Source organism: Podospora anserina, chromosome 4, assembly GCF_000226545.1.
Source record: "Podospora anserina S mat+ genomic DNA chromosome 4, supercontig 1".
NCBI lineage: Eukaryota > Fungi > Ascomycota > Sordariomycetes > Sordariales > Podosporaceae > Podospora > Podospora anserina.
In genome coordinates, this window is record NW_001914834.1 from 573,742 (window position 1) to 588,999 (window position 15,258).

At 49.4% G+C, this 15,258-nt stretch overlaps 6 protein-coding genes across 6 annotated transcripts, besides 1 other annotated feature; 2 read left to right on the plus strand and 4 right to left on the minus strand.

Moving 5' to 3' along the window:
* Positions 1–1,476: 1,476 nt before the first annotated feature.
* Positions 1,477–1,641: a sequence feature (pseudogene).
* A 646-nt stretch (positions 1,642–2,287) lies between these two features.
* PODANS_4_1520 (uncharacterized protein) lies at positions 2,288–4,579 on the minus strand (the record flags this gene model as incomplete). The annotated part of the gene is made up of 8 exons (XM_001903733.1): positions 2,288–2,505; positions 2,567–2,818; positions 2,875–2,962; positions 3,027–3,324; positions 3,380–3,591; positions 3,647–3,754; positions 3,811–3,869; positions 3,949–4,579. 8 exons carry the CDS (start codon positions 4,577–4,579, stop codon positions 2,288–2,290), a joined length of 1,866 nt encoding a protein of 621 aa, XP_001903768.1.
* A 944-nt stretch (positions 4,580–5,523) lies between these two features.
* Positions 5,524–6,987, plus strand: PODANS_4_1530 (uncharacterized protein; the record flags this gene model as incomplete). Its single annotated transcript, XM_001903734.1, has 6 exons — positions 5,524–5,873; positions 5,961–6,009; positions 6,130–6,189; positions 6,238–6,303; positions 6,463–6,510; positions 6,655–6,987. Coding segments are annotated over 6 exons (906 nt in total), but the record flags the coding sequence as incomplete, so codon positions are not given.
* Positions 6,988–7,329: 342 nt separating this feature from the next.
* PODANS_4_1540 (uncharacterized protein) lies at positions 7,330–8,349 on the plus strand (the record flags this gene model as incomplete). The annotated part of the gene is made up of 1 exon (XM_001903735.1): positions 7,330–8,349. One exon carries the CDS (start codon positions 7,330–7,332, stop codon positions 8,347–8,349), a length of 1,020 nt encoding a protein of 339 aa, XP_001903770.1.
* Positions 8,350–10,767: 2,418 nt separating this feature from the next.
* On the minus strand, positions 10,768–12,957 carry PODANS_4_1550 (uncharacterized protein; the record flags this gene model as incomplete). Its single annotated transcript, XM_001903736.1, has 1 exon — positions 10,768–12,957. The coding sequence occupies one exon, from the start codon at positions 12,955–12,957 to the stop codon at positions 10,768–10,770; it is 2,190 nt and encodes a 729-aa protein (XP_001903771.1).
* A 278-nt stretch (positions 12,958–13,235) lies between these two features.
* On the minus strand, positions 13,236–13,697 carry PODANS_4_1555 (uncharacterized protein; the record flags this gene model as incomplete). The annotated part of the gene is made up of 1 exon (XM_001903737.1): positions 13,236–13,697. The coding sequence occupies one exon, from the start codon at positions 13,695–13,697 to the stop codon at positions 13,236–13,238; it is 462 nt and encodes a 153-aa protein (XP_001903772.1).
* Positions 13,698–14,170: 473 nt separating this feature from the next.
* PODANS_4_1560 (uncharacterized protein) lies at positions 14,171–15,103 on the minus strand (the record flags this gene model as incomplete). Its single annotated transcript, XM_001903738.1, has 1 exon — positions 14,171–15,103. One exon carries the CDS (start codon positions 15,101–15,103, stop codon positions 14,171–14,173), a length of 933 nt encoding a protein of 310 aa, XP_001903773.1.
* Positions 15,104–15,258: the final 155 nt, after the last annotated feature.

Below are 15,258 nucleotides of genomic sequence, written 5' to 3' on the forward strand. Positions count from 1 at the left end.
AAGGTATAGTTATAGCTAAAGCTTTAATAATTTTAATAATAATTTTAAAGTAAACTAACGTAATTTCTTCCGTAACGGCCTTAATACTATACTCCTAATAAAAAAGTAATTAAATTATAATACCGTTTTTTATTTTCCTTATTAACCGGTTATATAAATCGAGATATATAATTTTAATATTATTTAAAGTAATTTAAAAATAAATTATATAACCGATTTTAATTTTTATTATATTAAAATAATAGTAAAGGACCTCGAGCCGACTAAAGTAGGCTTAGAATAAAGTAAAGTTAATACGTTTAAAAGTAAAATATTTTTTTAAAAGTATATTAACGATATCGAAAATATTATATTATAGGACTTAAATAATCTTTTAGTATAGACTATAAATATTAATACTATCGGCCTTTTAATTTAAATTAAAAATTTGTTATCGGATTTCGGGTTTTTTAACGGAAATTATTATTAGATTTTAAATATTTAAGTTATTAATACGCTATTAGTTAAAAGTAAGTATCTTTTTTTCCGCTAGTAACTATATATTAATTTTAATATAGTCCTTTAAACTATAGTATATAAAGGATTAGGTTAATTAAAATTTTTAACTAGAAAGATTAGTTTTTAAATTTAAAACTAGTAAAGTTTAAAAGGTTCGTTATTTAACCGTAATAATAATATTAGTATTCCCTATAGCTTTTATATATTTTAAAAGCTAAATTATAATAATATTAATATTAATTATTTTAAAAAAAAAATTAATTAAAGAAAAATCGTAAGAAAAATATTATAAAAAAAACGTTAAAAAAAGATTTAAAGAAAAACGTTACTTAACTTTATAGCCGCTAATAGTGGATTAAATTAATTTAAGTAAAAAGCAAGATACTTACTTTACTATTAGTCTCCTAATAAGGTAGGATAGAGTTCTCGACTACTACCGGAAAATAGTAATTTCCTAACTAAAAGGTTATAAAAATAATAGAACTAAAGAAATTTAGTTAGGAGAAGGTTAGCGCCGTAAATCACACTTTTATTAGTGAGGGGTAGTCGGTCGCTTTAACTTTTCGTTAAAATAAGGGTTAGGGTTAAAACTAAGCTTCCGTTGATTAAAAAGTTAATTAACTCTTTTAACGCCTCTAAAATCGCTGTCGAAAGGTTTAATTGCGTAATATTGGCCTAATAAGGGTCGAAAAGTCGTAAAGTCCGGTGTGGTATTCGGCCTTGCGAGGTCGGGTTGTCGATAAGGGCGTCGACTTCGGTTTACTTGGTGATTTAAGCGTTAAAAGAGCTTATAACCTGTTGGGCTAGCGACCTAGGAAAGTCACTGGCTACGAAAATGAGGCTAAAATGGCCAAAAAAAAATGGTAAGCAAATTGGTATTACAGTAGTTGGTTGTTGGTTAAAAAGTAAACAGTAAGAAAATCCAGCCCCAAGAGCAAACCGGTGTGGGTCTGGGAAAACCTGGGCCCTTTGGTGCCCCACACCTTGACTCCGGATGTGCTCGCAGGCGAACACCCGGGCACTGATCTGGCGATCGACAAGCGCGGGTTCAGCCTCGGCCACCGGGACATCAGCAGCGGGAGCAGCGCTGGCGGAGAGAACTCCGACGGCGAGCAGAGTGATGATGTTCTTGAGGTTGAACATTTTGTCTGTGGGCTGGAGGCAAGGTGGTGGTGAAGACAAGAGTCAAGGTTGCGGTGATGGAGTGAATCAAGAGGCTTTGATGGGGCAGGCAGGCCCCTTTTATAAGTTGTATTGGCTCTTTGAACCGGCAACCTTTAGTGTTGCGGTTCTGCTCAGCTGAAGACTCTTTGGGCAACCACTTCGGGCTCACGACGTTCCGCTGCATGTAACAACATGGATCTAGATCGCTTAACCTAAAGGGAAATTGTGTTCAGTCCTTGCTTCAGTGGTTATGCTACGTAGTTTCGCATCCCGCGGCAGACAAAGTCACACAGTGTCAGGCCATGCTTCTAGTGCGAGGTGGCCCTCTAAGTCCGAGTCTCTGTGATGCGAGGGCCTTGTGTTGCCAGGGCTTCTCACCCAAAGGTCTTTAGTTGCGATTCCTCTAAAGCCCGAGGTGTCGACTAGCTCTGACTAAGATGATCATCAATCATTGGTAATTATCTACAGGTGCCTGGTACGACATATCTTGCCATACCTTGCCTTCGCATTCACTTGAAGTTTCTATAGTGGCAATATGACATGCCACTATGTGCTTATCCCCATTGGTCCAAATTGACATGGGGAGTTCAAGACAAAAAGCTGTCAGGATTCCCTTCCCGGTCTATCAACGAGAAATAAACATGTCATCGAAGCCGATCACTTCCCACTTCTTCGTCTCAGTGTTCAAAGTCAGGTTGGTCCCCGTGGTAGTTCCCCCCTTTGCAAACCCAGCCTCTACCTTCCCGCCAGCTACAGGGCGGGAGAGTTTGTTTTCTCCCGAAAGAATAGTCAAATTCGCCAGGGGTAGTTCCCAAGGATTCCTCGTTGCAACCGTGGGTGATCCTAGCGATCCAATGTCAGCACTTGGCGTTACCGAGGAGATTCAAAGTTTGGTTGCACAAACCAAAGAAACCAGCCGTAACCTTGTCCTTTTGCACAGACAAGACAAAATATCCCCTATAGTACCCCTCATGCCACTGAAGCACGTCGGTATCCCTCACTCTATTTCGGGCGTAAGTGTTGGCAGCACTGATCGGACCGGCCCGACCACTTGAGCTGACAGCTGTACCAGCGAATTCTACACCTAGGGAGCCTGACCCGGTGGCAGGGTTGTAATCCAACTCGCCTAGCCATGTGACGTCGGCGACCTGATTACCTCCCCTGTCAATATCGGAGCAACGGACGTGGCCGGGGTTAAACTCACCCAATTACGATGGCTATCACCGGCGAGGAAGACATTGTTGTCGATGTCATTGTCGATGAGAGTTTGCAGAGTGCGGTTACGGTTGGCGGTATATCCCTGTCCAACCGCCATTGTCAGTCAGGCAGGGTTGTGATTCGCTTCCATAAGGAGATATACTCACGCCCCAAGTGTCAGCACCAGCTCCATCCGCACCAGAAAAAATAACTTGGCTGCCTATGATCCTCCACTTGGCACCCCTATCCTTGGACTCTTTCAGAGTACGATAGAACCAGCTCTCCTGTCTTCCGCCCATGAGAGACCGGGAGGCCTCATCGCGGATGAGCTCAATGTAGGCGTCGTTCCAGCCGAGGGAAGTGATGCTCCGGTCGTAGTTTCTCGTGTCCAAAATGAGAAGATCTGCGAGGTTGCCCAGTTCAAACGACCGCCAGATGCGGAGATTGTCGTCTAGATCTACCTGTCTATCATTTTCAGGTCAGCACATGTAGGGTAAGACATGGTAACACCACTTCTCACCTGATAGGTATCCACTCAAAATACGCCCTGACAGCATTTATCTTTCTCTGGTCGATACTAACCATCCGGCCACCTTGGCGGAACGAAGCCTCGGTGTTGTTGAGCGCACTGAACCCATCTCGGTAGCCATTATTCGCCACCTCGTGATCATCCCATGTAGGAATCCAGGGGTGATTTGTTGCTAAGAGCTGGAGATCCGGGTCGGTTCGGTACTAATGATTCCTTATCAGCAACACTCGAGAAACTTGATCTAAACAGGCGCTTTACCTGGCCATGACGAGTCCGATAGTTACCCAACGTAAAGGTCACGCGCGGGGGATCATGTGCCCTCTCGCCGCTACCGGCACTCTCGTAGATGTAATTTCCAAGATGGATCTGGAACCTTCAGCATTTCTCTTCCCGTTCCAAATGCGAGGATCACAAGCACTAACCACATAGTCCAACCCTCCCTTCCTCGCAGCATTCCCATACGCGTTAAAGTACCCGTTTGCTATCGATGGTAGGTATTTAGCCCCCTTTTTACCCCTGAATAAAAAGGTAAATAAAGCTAAAAGAAAACCATCACTCACGAAAGTTGCTGTAACTGAACACGGCCAACTTCACCTCGCTAATATTGTTATTTTTATCCGGCGTCGTCTTTGTTTTGCCAATCCTACTCTTCTTGTCCGACCCACAAATGGTGAACTGGTAGTTATACTCAGTAAACGGGCTCAAACCCCCAGCCTCGACTTTGATAGTGAAGTCAATGTCGCTCGTGGTGTACGCCCTGCCGCTGGCAACCACAGTCTCATTCCCTTGACGCTTCCACCCGGTAGCATTGGAGGATGTGGCAGGCCAAACAGCCCAATCGACATAGATGGGATTGGGATTAGCTTTGATGTATCGCTTTGTTTCGTGAGAGTAGAGTAGGACGTTGCCTTCGACCGTGATGTTGCCGAGGTCGGACGCTAAAGACGGAGCGACGCGGGTCCAGAGGATGACACTTGTTGGGTAGGGGTCTCCAGAGGCTATACCGTGGGTGAAGTTCAGATCATCGGGAGAGTACGGGACCGAGTCGCGCTTGAGGGTGCGGCGCTGGACGGTGGGGAGGTCGATCCCGAGGTTGGAGTGACGGGTAGAGGGACTGTGGTAGTTGAGGTTGGTCGAGAGTTCAACGGCGGTCGCTACGGCCGCAAGAGCGGAGAGAATGACGACTTTCATGATCGGAATGACGACTGATTGATCTCCGACTTGCTCGGTCTGGAAAGGGCAAAGACGAAAGCCGTAATAAATCCATGCTAGAAAGAAACATATTTCCTTTTAACAACCCTGGGAACCATTAGAGAATGGTAGCCATCGTGTGCTGGTACGTCATTGTCAGGAACACGCACTCTCAGAAATGTAGTTTATTGGCCGGGTAATTCTATCTCAGTATGCAAGAGATCTTGCAACCTGTCCTGCGTCGATGGTGAAATGTTGACAAACTTAGGAGTGATCATCTCCGGGCCTCAGTTCCTGTCCGTGATACATCGACATTTTTCCAGTTATTGCGCCCACGTGCTGGCCGGCAGCGAATTCATTGCTGCCCACGCCGATCACCAAACGTGTGCAAATTTCACCTCTGATGGAGACATGCCAGGGGAGCTACACCACCTTCCAATCCGAGAACCAGGTCGAGTGGGGGACGAAGAGGGGCAGATCCGATGCATGGATGGGGCACGTGTTTTTGCCAATTGCCATCCAAGGGGCAGCATCGGCCTTGTGCTGGCCGCTCACCTTGGCTTCACCGATATTGCCCCGAGGTGAGCGTTATTGCCGAAGAAATCCACTACGTGTAACCTCAAGGTGAAGTCAGCCCTAAAGCTCCCAGCTTATCTCTGGGGGTGTCATGGCCCAATCATGGTGTCTTCCTCGTTGGACTGTTGGTGCTTGGCGGGGGAAAATGTGAACGTGAACCAACAGCTTCCCAGTGTCCAGACCCAACTCCCAAGTCTTGCAAGTCCTCGCAAATTCTTTTCTGGTCGTCCCCAAACTCAACCAACGATGATGATGGCACTTCAACATGCCCTTACTTGGCTGCCACCCAGCTTCCCCGTTGCCGCGGCGATAGCTGCCATCGTCCTCGCCGTCTTTATTAACACGCTTGCGACACCAAGAAGAGCAGACCCGCGGGACCACCTCTTCTAAAACCCACTATCCCGTTTATCGGACACATCATCGGGTTGATCCGACACCAGGCAGATTACCACCGAATTCTACAGCGCAAATCCAAGCAGCCAATCGTTACACTTCCTATACTTACAGGAAAGCTGTACGCCATCTTTGACCCCTCCTTAATCTCAGCCGGCCTCAAGAACAAGCACCTCTCAACGAAACCCCAGGTCAGAGCTGCCGTCGCGCCGTTGATAAAAGCCAGCAAAGGCACCGTCGACCTCATGATGAGCGAGCAGGGCGACGTGCTTCAAGACCGCATAATGCTACACGCCATCCCGACTAGTTTCTCTAGGGAGCTACAGTAAAGTTTTATCGAGGCCGCCTTGCAAAAAGTATCCCGGCAATTCACCTCCTTCTCTAAGTCCAACTAATAACAAAATATCCCTAGTATTTGGCTTTGGATTAGGAATATTGTCGCAAAGGCCACGACACAACCGGTATATGGCAAGCACCAGGACCCTTTCTCCCAGGACCCGAGCCTGCTACAATCTTTCTAGGACTACAACGAATCTATTATGGTACTAATGATAGACATCCTGCCGTCCTTCATCGCTAAGAAAAGCCACCTCGGGCGTATAAAGCTAGCCCAAGCCTTGACTCCTTACTACTCCTCCCAGGTAGAATAGTACCCTGCCGCCTCTGCCCTTATTCGTCTTCGTGCGCAGGAAATGCGCAACGCCGGTCTCCCAGTGGAGGATATTGCTAAGATTGAAACCTTCCTCCCTCTCGCAGTAATGACTAATACCGTCCCGACTTTGTTCTGGTTCTTTAGCCATGTCTTCACACGGCCGGCTCTCGTTAAGTAACTTAGGAAAGAAGTAGAAGATAACTTACTTACCAGAGACGGCCCCAAAGCAAAACTGACCGTCTCGTTAGCTATGCTCGAAGAGAAAATACCTTTCCTGTGGAGCTGCTATAGAGAAACCCTCCGTCTTACTGTTCACTAAATCGCCACGAGGATAGTAATGCAAAACACGATTATTACGTCCCCTAAAACGGGACAAATATATTTTCTTGCAAAGGGAACCGTAGTTTAAATATCGATTGGGGCATCTTACTTTCTTCCGGAATACTGGGGGGAGAAGTACCTAGATTTCAAACCTGATCGGTTTTTGGGGTTAACGAAGGAAGAGGAGAGGGCGTTTAAGGTGGCTTATCAGCCGTTTGGCGGTGGATTGCATCTCTGTCCGGGGAGGCATTTTGCCTTGGCGGAGATGATGGCTGTCATAACGATATTGCTGGTTGGGTTTAAGGTTAGGGGTTTGGATGGGGAGGGGGAGTGGAGGGAGCCTGGGAGGGCCACGGCGAGTATTATTGATGCGGCTACCAGGCCAAAGGATTATGGGGCGGGTTTTGGGGCGAAGGTTCGGAGGAGGGAGGGGTGGGAGGATGTTGTCTGGGAGTATAAGTTTTAAGTAAGGGAGGTTGCTCCCCAGGTAGGTTGACTATGGAGGCGGTAAGAGATGCGTGCCCGTTATGGCCAATTCAGAGTTTTCGACACTCATTGGGCTCTTATTATTCACTTTGTTGAGTGGCCATCTTGGCGAGCAAGTCGTCGTGGAAACAAGCTTCGAGCCATTTGAGCCACGAATCCTCGCCAGGAGCAAGTGGGTCTTGAGACAGACTTTTTACATGGGTGCGCTTTGCTATAAATAGAAACCTTTTCACTTACACCTTTTTTTTCTCTTCTTTTTTCACACCACATTTCACACACCACATTTCACAGCACCGACACCGTTTCGGTATACCTCACAACAATGGCTGAAACATTTCCTCGCTTCCCTCGGCTACCCTATGAGCTTCGGTATATGATCTGGGAATTCGCTATCCGACCGGCCGCACCTGGAGCGCACATTTTCACTATCTCCGACAGTACAAACACAACCTCGGATGATTCTCGAGAAAATAAAGGTCATGTTTTAGTCTGCCAGCCGCGTTGCGATCAGACTCGGGGTGGAAAAGCCGACGGACAACTCAACAACCCGTCAACCTATATTGCCGATAGCGGACTATGGACGGCGTGCAGGGAGTCCAGGAATATTATGGAACGAAAGTTGCTACAGCGCGAGGATCGTCCGATCTTATTTTGGGGCGACTCGAGTGATGGGCCGTCGCCTGTTAACCCTGAATGCTGGACGAATCGGCAGATCGCCCTCTTCCCCACGCGAGATCTCATCATCCTCCAGTCTCAAATTTTCACTCCTTTTCGATGGACGGTGATGCCTGGGTCTCTTGATTGGGACAAGCCTACCTACCGCCAGTCACAGCTACCGTCGTGCGCTTTCTGGTCAGCAATGAAGAACGTGACAAGCCAAGCAGCACGACACATTGCCGTGGAGTACAATCCTGCCTGGGACTCCATGTCACTTCACTGGGGAGAAGTCACCAGGTTTGTGGACCTACTCTTAGGCCCGTCACGCGCCGAACTGGATTCCGGGCCGACATATGTGTGGTTTATCGACTACCGCCTTAAGAGAAGAAACCGCGTTCCAACCGAGAAACAACTTCGAACCGAGAGTGAAAGGGAGGAGCCGAGAGTGTATTATGGGGATGGCTGTCGCTACGTGGAGGTGTCTGAGCAGGATTCAGGGGAATCTGGAGATGGAGAGTGGAATGACGCCTTTGGGGCAGACCGCTGGCACCCTTTTAACAACAAGCCCATGTTCTCTAGGAATGGAGTGCGTGGCTGCGTCAAAAGGGCAAAGGCGTTGCTTTACAAGGATGAGGAGTATGTTGACCGAGTCAACATTGGTATTTTGGCTTGTGAATCCTTGTGATGAGTACATAAACTAATGCGGGTAGGCGTTTGGAGGGCACAGATTTACAGCGGTTTCAAAAGATAGATGTTGATTTTCGATAGAAACAAAATTAGAATTCACTTTGTCTTACTATCTGCCCGGTGATATGGGTGTAGCGCTTTGGCGTTTCATTCGTCGAGACTGACGTTTATCTGCGGTCTCGTATCATATAGAACGCATCTATCCCGCAGTGAAATAACACCTAGCGCCCTAAGCGCGGAAAGCATTCTGAATACTGCCTCGCTGGATGCCTTGTTTTGCCTTGTCCGCGCGACCCCAAAGTTCGCAGATTTTGGAGCAAATCTGCCGATTCTCCTGTAAAGAATCTATCAACTTGTCTATCTGTGATATATCACTGCTTCCCTAGAGTTTGACAGCACAGAGAGGCACATGCCAGCGTCTGCTTAATTTTTCCAACGCCATGGCTGAAGTTGTAGAACTAGTGGTTGCCGCAAACTCTCTTGCAAAGACTTGTTCGACTTTTTGGAAACTTGGAGCTGATGGTTGAAATAGGCCGAGAGACCCCCGAGACGGTAGAAAGGGAGATCAGAAACTACGGCCTTATGTTGACGACCTGTTTCACGGCTGTTGAATGTGAGCAAAACTCTCTCGAGGCGCGCTGGCCAAAGGAAGAGTCTTCTTGTACGCCCGCCATGAAGTACTTGAGGAAAAACAATTCCCTGCGCGACATCAGACGTCTCACTCGAGCGATAAGACACAAGATTGATGATCTTGCGGACAAGACCGCACAATTCCCAAGCAGTCTGCAGCTGATGTTGAATTTCAAATGGCATCTCCTCAAGCCGAATTTCACTGCCCTCTTACCATTCATGGAAACCCTCAAGTCAGACCTGATATTGGCTCAGAATACCTTGAAGCTGGAATCCCTCTTTGCAAGAGTGGAAACCAGAAAGGAAGAATATGCACGGGCACCGAGCGGTGAAATGATGTTCATTGAGGAAGAAATGTATGTTCCTCCCACCCATCTATTTCTCACTGTCGGGCCGGTTACTAACGAAAAGGATATCCAACAGCAGAGAAATAAAAAGGTCATATGGCTCAGTTGGTTTCCATGATCCGTGACCCTCAAGAGCATCCTGATATTACCGATGCGAGGAAGAGGCGGAGTGTCAGCCAGAATAAAGTCCTGGCGTTTTTAGCAGATTCCATGATTGCAAAGGGCATAGTGCTAGGGTCCCCGCCGCCAAGAGACTACAGAATTCCAAAGCAACCAGTTCTAGATCCCGGGCGCCGGTCAGGGCACCGCGCCGACAATACCTATAACCACATCCCGCATCGATACGGAGACATGGAGGTATCGCCACCGTCATCAGGGCTAACAACACCGCCCTCGTCCGAGCCGCCAACACCGAGCTCAACCAGCTCCCACATGATATCACCCCGGAGAAAAGACCCATATCAGTCCAGCTCCTCAAGATTCCGTACCGAATCTCCAGAAACTTTATCGAGAGAAGAAGCTCGTTCCATCCCTGCGAATCCGCCTCCTCCGCCCAAAAGAATTCCCTCAGCAGCACGACCATCACGGAAGGACAACATATCTAGCATACAAAACGACCCAGCTTCTCGAATAGACGTGAAATCCAGCGTTTCACGGCAAGTGGAAGACAAGCGAAAGACAGTGGCAGTGAAAGGGAAACGCGAGACAACAGCATCCAGCTCAAAGTCCACCCCAACAAAGCTCAGGTTACAATTCGAACTGGAATCACCACACACCCAAATCCTCACCTCCCGCCACCGCGCCAACAAGCCTGTCTATGGCCACATTAGTAGCCAGACTGAGAAATACCTCCAGGATGCACACCTCCACTCAGATAGAAAGATCAACATCATCTCGGTGGACCTGGCAGAACAACTGGGGTGGCGACCAGACAGCAGTCAGAAGAGAAAACCGCTGTATACCGCGTATGGAGAGGATGCAACGGTAGACGTGGTGGGCGCAGTTGAGATTGCAATTGTAATTCCCGGAAGGGTGGAACTTCGGAAGGAGTTTGATTTTCAAGTGTGCGAAAGGGGTCATGGAGTTGTTTTACCTGATTTTGGGGGTGAGAGTTCAGGAGTGGTTGATGCGCTGGGGTGAGGAGCAAGCTAAGGCACGGGCATGCTATCGAACGGGGCCGGGCATGAAGAAGGTGGGAGCAGCAACAAGTTGGAGGGAGAGAAGACTCAGAAGGTTGGTGATAATGTTGGTAAAGGGCACGTGAGAGGTCCAAAGACGGGAAACACATCAGGTCAGCAAAGGAAATAACTAGGATGGGTTGAAATGGAGAAACGATGCCGGTTATAGGGAAGGAAAGGACAGATCGGAAGTGGGTGCACTTGGGGTCAGGAGTCAAGGGAGATTCAGGGGTAACAAAACAACTACGTTATCTAACAAAATTAAACAATATCCACCACTGTCTTGACTGCCTCTCCGAATAACACTTCCCTCGCGGCAAATACCAACCCTATTCTAGTATATTCCTCAACACCATCCGTGGTGATGCCCGTGGCTCGCAGTGCCAATGCTGCTGTCGTGACGCGTTGAGTGCCGACCAACTTCAAGTCTTCGTCGCCCGACGTGTCTTCGTCCGCAAACGCAACCAACAAACAGTGAAAGTGTTTGTATGGGAAAATGTATCTTTCACCGTCTGCATGGCGGTCGACCAGACTGTCGAGATGTATCCGAAGCTTGTGCTCTTCGCCCGAGCTACTTGTCCTGAAAAATTCAAAAATATGGCCGCGATCAGAGGGAGTCATCTCCCTTTCAACCCCATTTACACGGGCTAACATTCCGTTGACCCGGAGCTTTCCATAGCTCACGCCTCCCATCGGATCGGGCCCGGTATGTTCAACCTTGATGTCCATGATTTCAAGTGGAAACTTCCACTCTGTACATATCTTACGTGGGCCCTCGTCATCGTACACCGCAAAGCCAGGCTGATGGCTTTGGGCAAAGCGAACTTGCAGGTGGTCATCCCGAAGGCAAGCCCAGGACCAGGAGGGGGCAATATATCCGTCCCTTTGGTGTGAACGATGGGCGTATCTGAGAGTACGGTTGACACGCCAAACGCTGTACCATGCAATGGCGCGCTGGATAGTGCCCTCCCATAACCCAGCATAGTACTTGGGTTGCTGTAAACAAAGGTTCGCCTCGGGACCTTCAGCACACATGGCCCAGACTTTCTTTGCCATGCCAGATAGTGCTGGAAGCCGGTCGGAAGGAAAGGTGAACTGGCAACCAGAGTAAAAAACAGCCAAATCGTACCAGGAGTTGTGGAGCCGCTGTTCGGCTGATTGCTCTGATAGCCAACACTGGCTGAGGAGTTCCTCACCCGGAAGACGTGGCCATCCAATGCGGCTGCTCAACTTTTCTGTTTGAAATTCATTGGCGCTGAGCTCGGCACACTCCCAGAAAACGGCATGTACTGTGAAGTGAAGAATTCTCGGTGACATGGCGCGTTCCTGCATGGCCCACCCACGCGATGTCAAGGGCCCCTTACTGATACACGAGATCCAGCTGGGGAGCGATGGTTCAATCACCAATGACTCCGGTTGACCGGTTTGGGTGTGACGCTGTATTGTGTAGGTGTTTGCCGGGTAGTCGAGGCCCGGTCTGTCCAAGAACAAGCCCTCTTCTGATGACATTGAGCCCGTGGCGGCCAGCGTGCACAAGGAGCCGGTGTAATACCGGCCAAAGTTGGCACATTCCAACGCCCAATCTGCTTTATGAGTATGGTCGTCTGAGGCGTCGTTGCTTTGCTGAATTATACAGAGAGCATCAACCCATAGGTAATGTACCAGACCCATTTTCTTTGTAAAGATGATGGCGTCTTGGATGGTCTTGGGGAGGCTTGCCATATCGATCCCTTGCTGCATGGTCTCGAGATTACTTGGAGTCAGTTTTGTCCCGGCTGCTACTCCACCACCCCAACTGTAACTCAACGTAAAGTATTCCGCTTGGATCGGAGTGCCGTCCTGGACTACCAGTCGAGGCTTTGGAGCCCCTGGTTTACCTCCCACATCGATCACCCGGGTAGGTAGTATTGGCACAGCACGGTGACCGGACTGATCCAAGGTAGCCAGCATAGAGCAGCGCATGTGACGGTTCAAGCAGTTCGAGATCCAGTCACGCGCTATAGCAGCCACGGCTTCCAGCCCCTCATCGTTCTGAAGCGAGTGTATCATGCCATTTCCCGTATCATCAATCTCCCTTTCAGGCTTCAGACGGAGATCGTCCACACCATCATCGGATTTTTCTTCTGGCCTGCGGTACAAAGTAGCCTGTACCGTGTAACCAAGTTCATCTTGGGCCGGTGAGTATACCCAGATCGTATTTTCATCAAACTCGACATGAATCGGCGAAGAGACAGAGCGAAAGTCTTGAAAGCGTTTGGTGGTCGTGAATGCGTCATGCACAAGCTTTTGTCGGATAAGTCTGCACAGTGGGCATTCGGCCGCGCAAGCGTCTTCGAGTTTGAGGAAGCTTTCAGCTACCACGGCGTAGTCCTCGGGCTCAGTCCTAGGCTCGGTGGCCAAACGATGGACAAGGCCCTTACAGGCAGTGCAAAGAGATGGTTCTGAGGACATTGTTGACAGCCCACATCTCGCGGGTGAGTGGGACTCGAGAGATATTCCACACACAGGTATATATGTGCTTTCACTTTATTATTGCCTGGAGTATTGACCAAAAAGCAACAGCGACCACCGCCTGACCAACTGCATAGATATCACGCGCAGCTGCCAGCATCTGGCATTGCTTGGCGGTAGGTTGCCAACCAACCAACATGTTATTTCCGAACCCCGCCTCACAAAGAAGCCTTGACAACAACCTCACCAGTTTCAGCCACCAACAACTCGGCCTCGCTTTACTTCCCACCCTCAGGCGCCCCCCCAGTGGCAGCAAATACCTTCCCCATAAAACCCAACATCCCCGCACTATCAACAAAAGAATCAAACACCCTCACCAATTTGGCGTCCTCGGTCAAGGTCAGCTTGTGCACATACTGGTTCTTGTACGGCTCGGTGACACCGGGCACGGCCGCGGTGCCGTTGCTGTTGAGGTAGACCACCGCCTTGAGCTGGGTCTCGTCAACCACAGTGTCGACGAGCTCGGCGTGGTAAGTCGCGAAGAGAGGGAAGGCCTGGGCCTGGAAGGCGGCGTACCCTTCTGCGTCTTTGTCGCCCTGGGGAGGGAGCGAGGCAGGATGGAAGTGGGCGGTGAAGTCGGGGGAGGCGAGGGACTTGATGGCCTGGGCGTCACGGTCGTTATGAGCCTTTACCCAGGCTTTGGCTGTGGTGATGATTTGCTCGCGGAGGGGGGATGACATTTTGGGTGGTGGGTGAGCTTGAGGGATGTCACTTGGGTTGTGAGTGTAGGTATGCTGATATGGTATGTGTAGGTATATGTGTATGATGTGTTTATGTGTAGCGTGGAGAGGTGTGTGGGAGGGAGCTACCGGTGGTGGCCAGGAGTCTTAAATAGGTAAGCGTGGGGCAGTGTGGTGCAAGGACAGCGGGGTTGGGCGGCTGGGGGGTATGAGCATCTCTCACTGTGCGGGCGGTTACTTGCCCATCGGTGTGTTGTACAGCATGCAGCTGCTCTGGCCGTTGCGACGTTCCTGTGGCCGGTGTCCCACTTCTCTTTGGGGGCCGCAGTGGAAAAGGACGGGGTGAAAGCAAAGCCAGCAAAGACTGCAGGAATTTGGTTTTGTCTCGGAAACTTAGAGTCGAAGTAGCTGATATTGATTTGTGGTTTGATCATATCATCATGTTGAGCTATCATTACCTACGTGCCCGCCTCCTAGCCGCTATAGGCGAGCTTCACCAGCTCCTCTTGCTTCTCCAAAAATCCCTTGAAGCTAGTCAGGTCGGCCATGGACCTTAACTCATCAAGGTCAATGTTATCGGCCATGTGACGCAAAGACCTTTCAGCAACGGTAAAACACAGGGACTCCTTCTGCTCCTCAATCTCATCATCTGACATGTAATACGGCGTGTAAGACCGCTTTGTTTTGCCCCCCAGCTGGGTCAACGCGTCCTCCACCGTGAGCACGTCGCCCGCAACACCCAAGACTCGGCCATGATACTTTTCGTCTTGCCCAAACACTGCGACGGCAATCTTGGCAATATCTTCGGGGAGGACAAGGGCAAGTGGTGTCTCCGATGTCATGGTGCTTCGCCAAACACCCGATGCCCGGAATCCTGGACTGAAATAGTCGACCTGAGGGGCGAGGAAATTGGTCATGAAGATGGCTGGACGAAGTATCGTCCACTTCCAGGGAGAGTCTTCGGTGACTGCTCGCTCGCCGGCCCTCTTTGCCGTCATGACCTTGTCGAAGAATGTGCTGTGCTGCGCCTTGTCCCCCTCCTGGTGAGAGAAGACACCGACCGATGTACATATGACAACCTGCTTGATGCTGCCGACGGACTGAGCAGCGCGCACAATATTGACGGCGTGGACCTGCTCCAGGCCTGGATCCTCAACGTGTGTTGCTGTGCAGACAAACAACTTGTCGATGCCAGACATGGCATCCACCAAAGAGGGAATATCGTCCCAGCTGCCTGGAAGAAGTTGCACACCAAGGGCTGCCAGAGCCTTTGCTCCAGGAGAATCGGGATCGCGAACTGTGGACTTGACGTCCCATCCATACAGTTCTCGCAGCAGTTTTGCCACAGCGCCTCCAATATTGCCGGTGACGCCGGAAACAAAAACGGAATATGTCTGTGATGCCATGGTGCAGCTTGTAAAGGGTCGGTATGCGTTGTGTCTAGAACAAGAGTGCCTGAGGTATTGTGTTCTGTTTTTCCACTGACTACAACATATAGCGGGTTGGTTGCATTCAATACCGTAGGTAAGCTTCCAGGTTAATCGATATGCGGTTAGGGGGG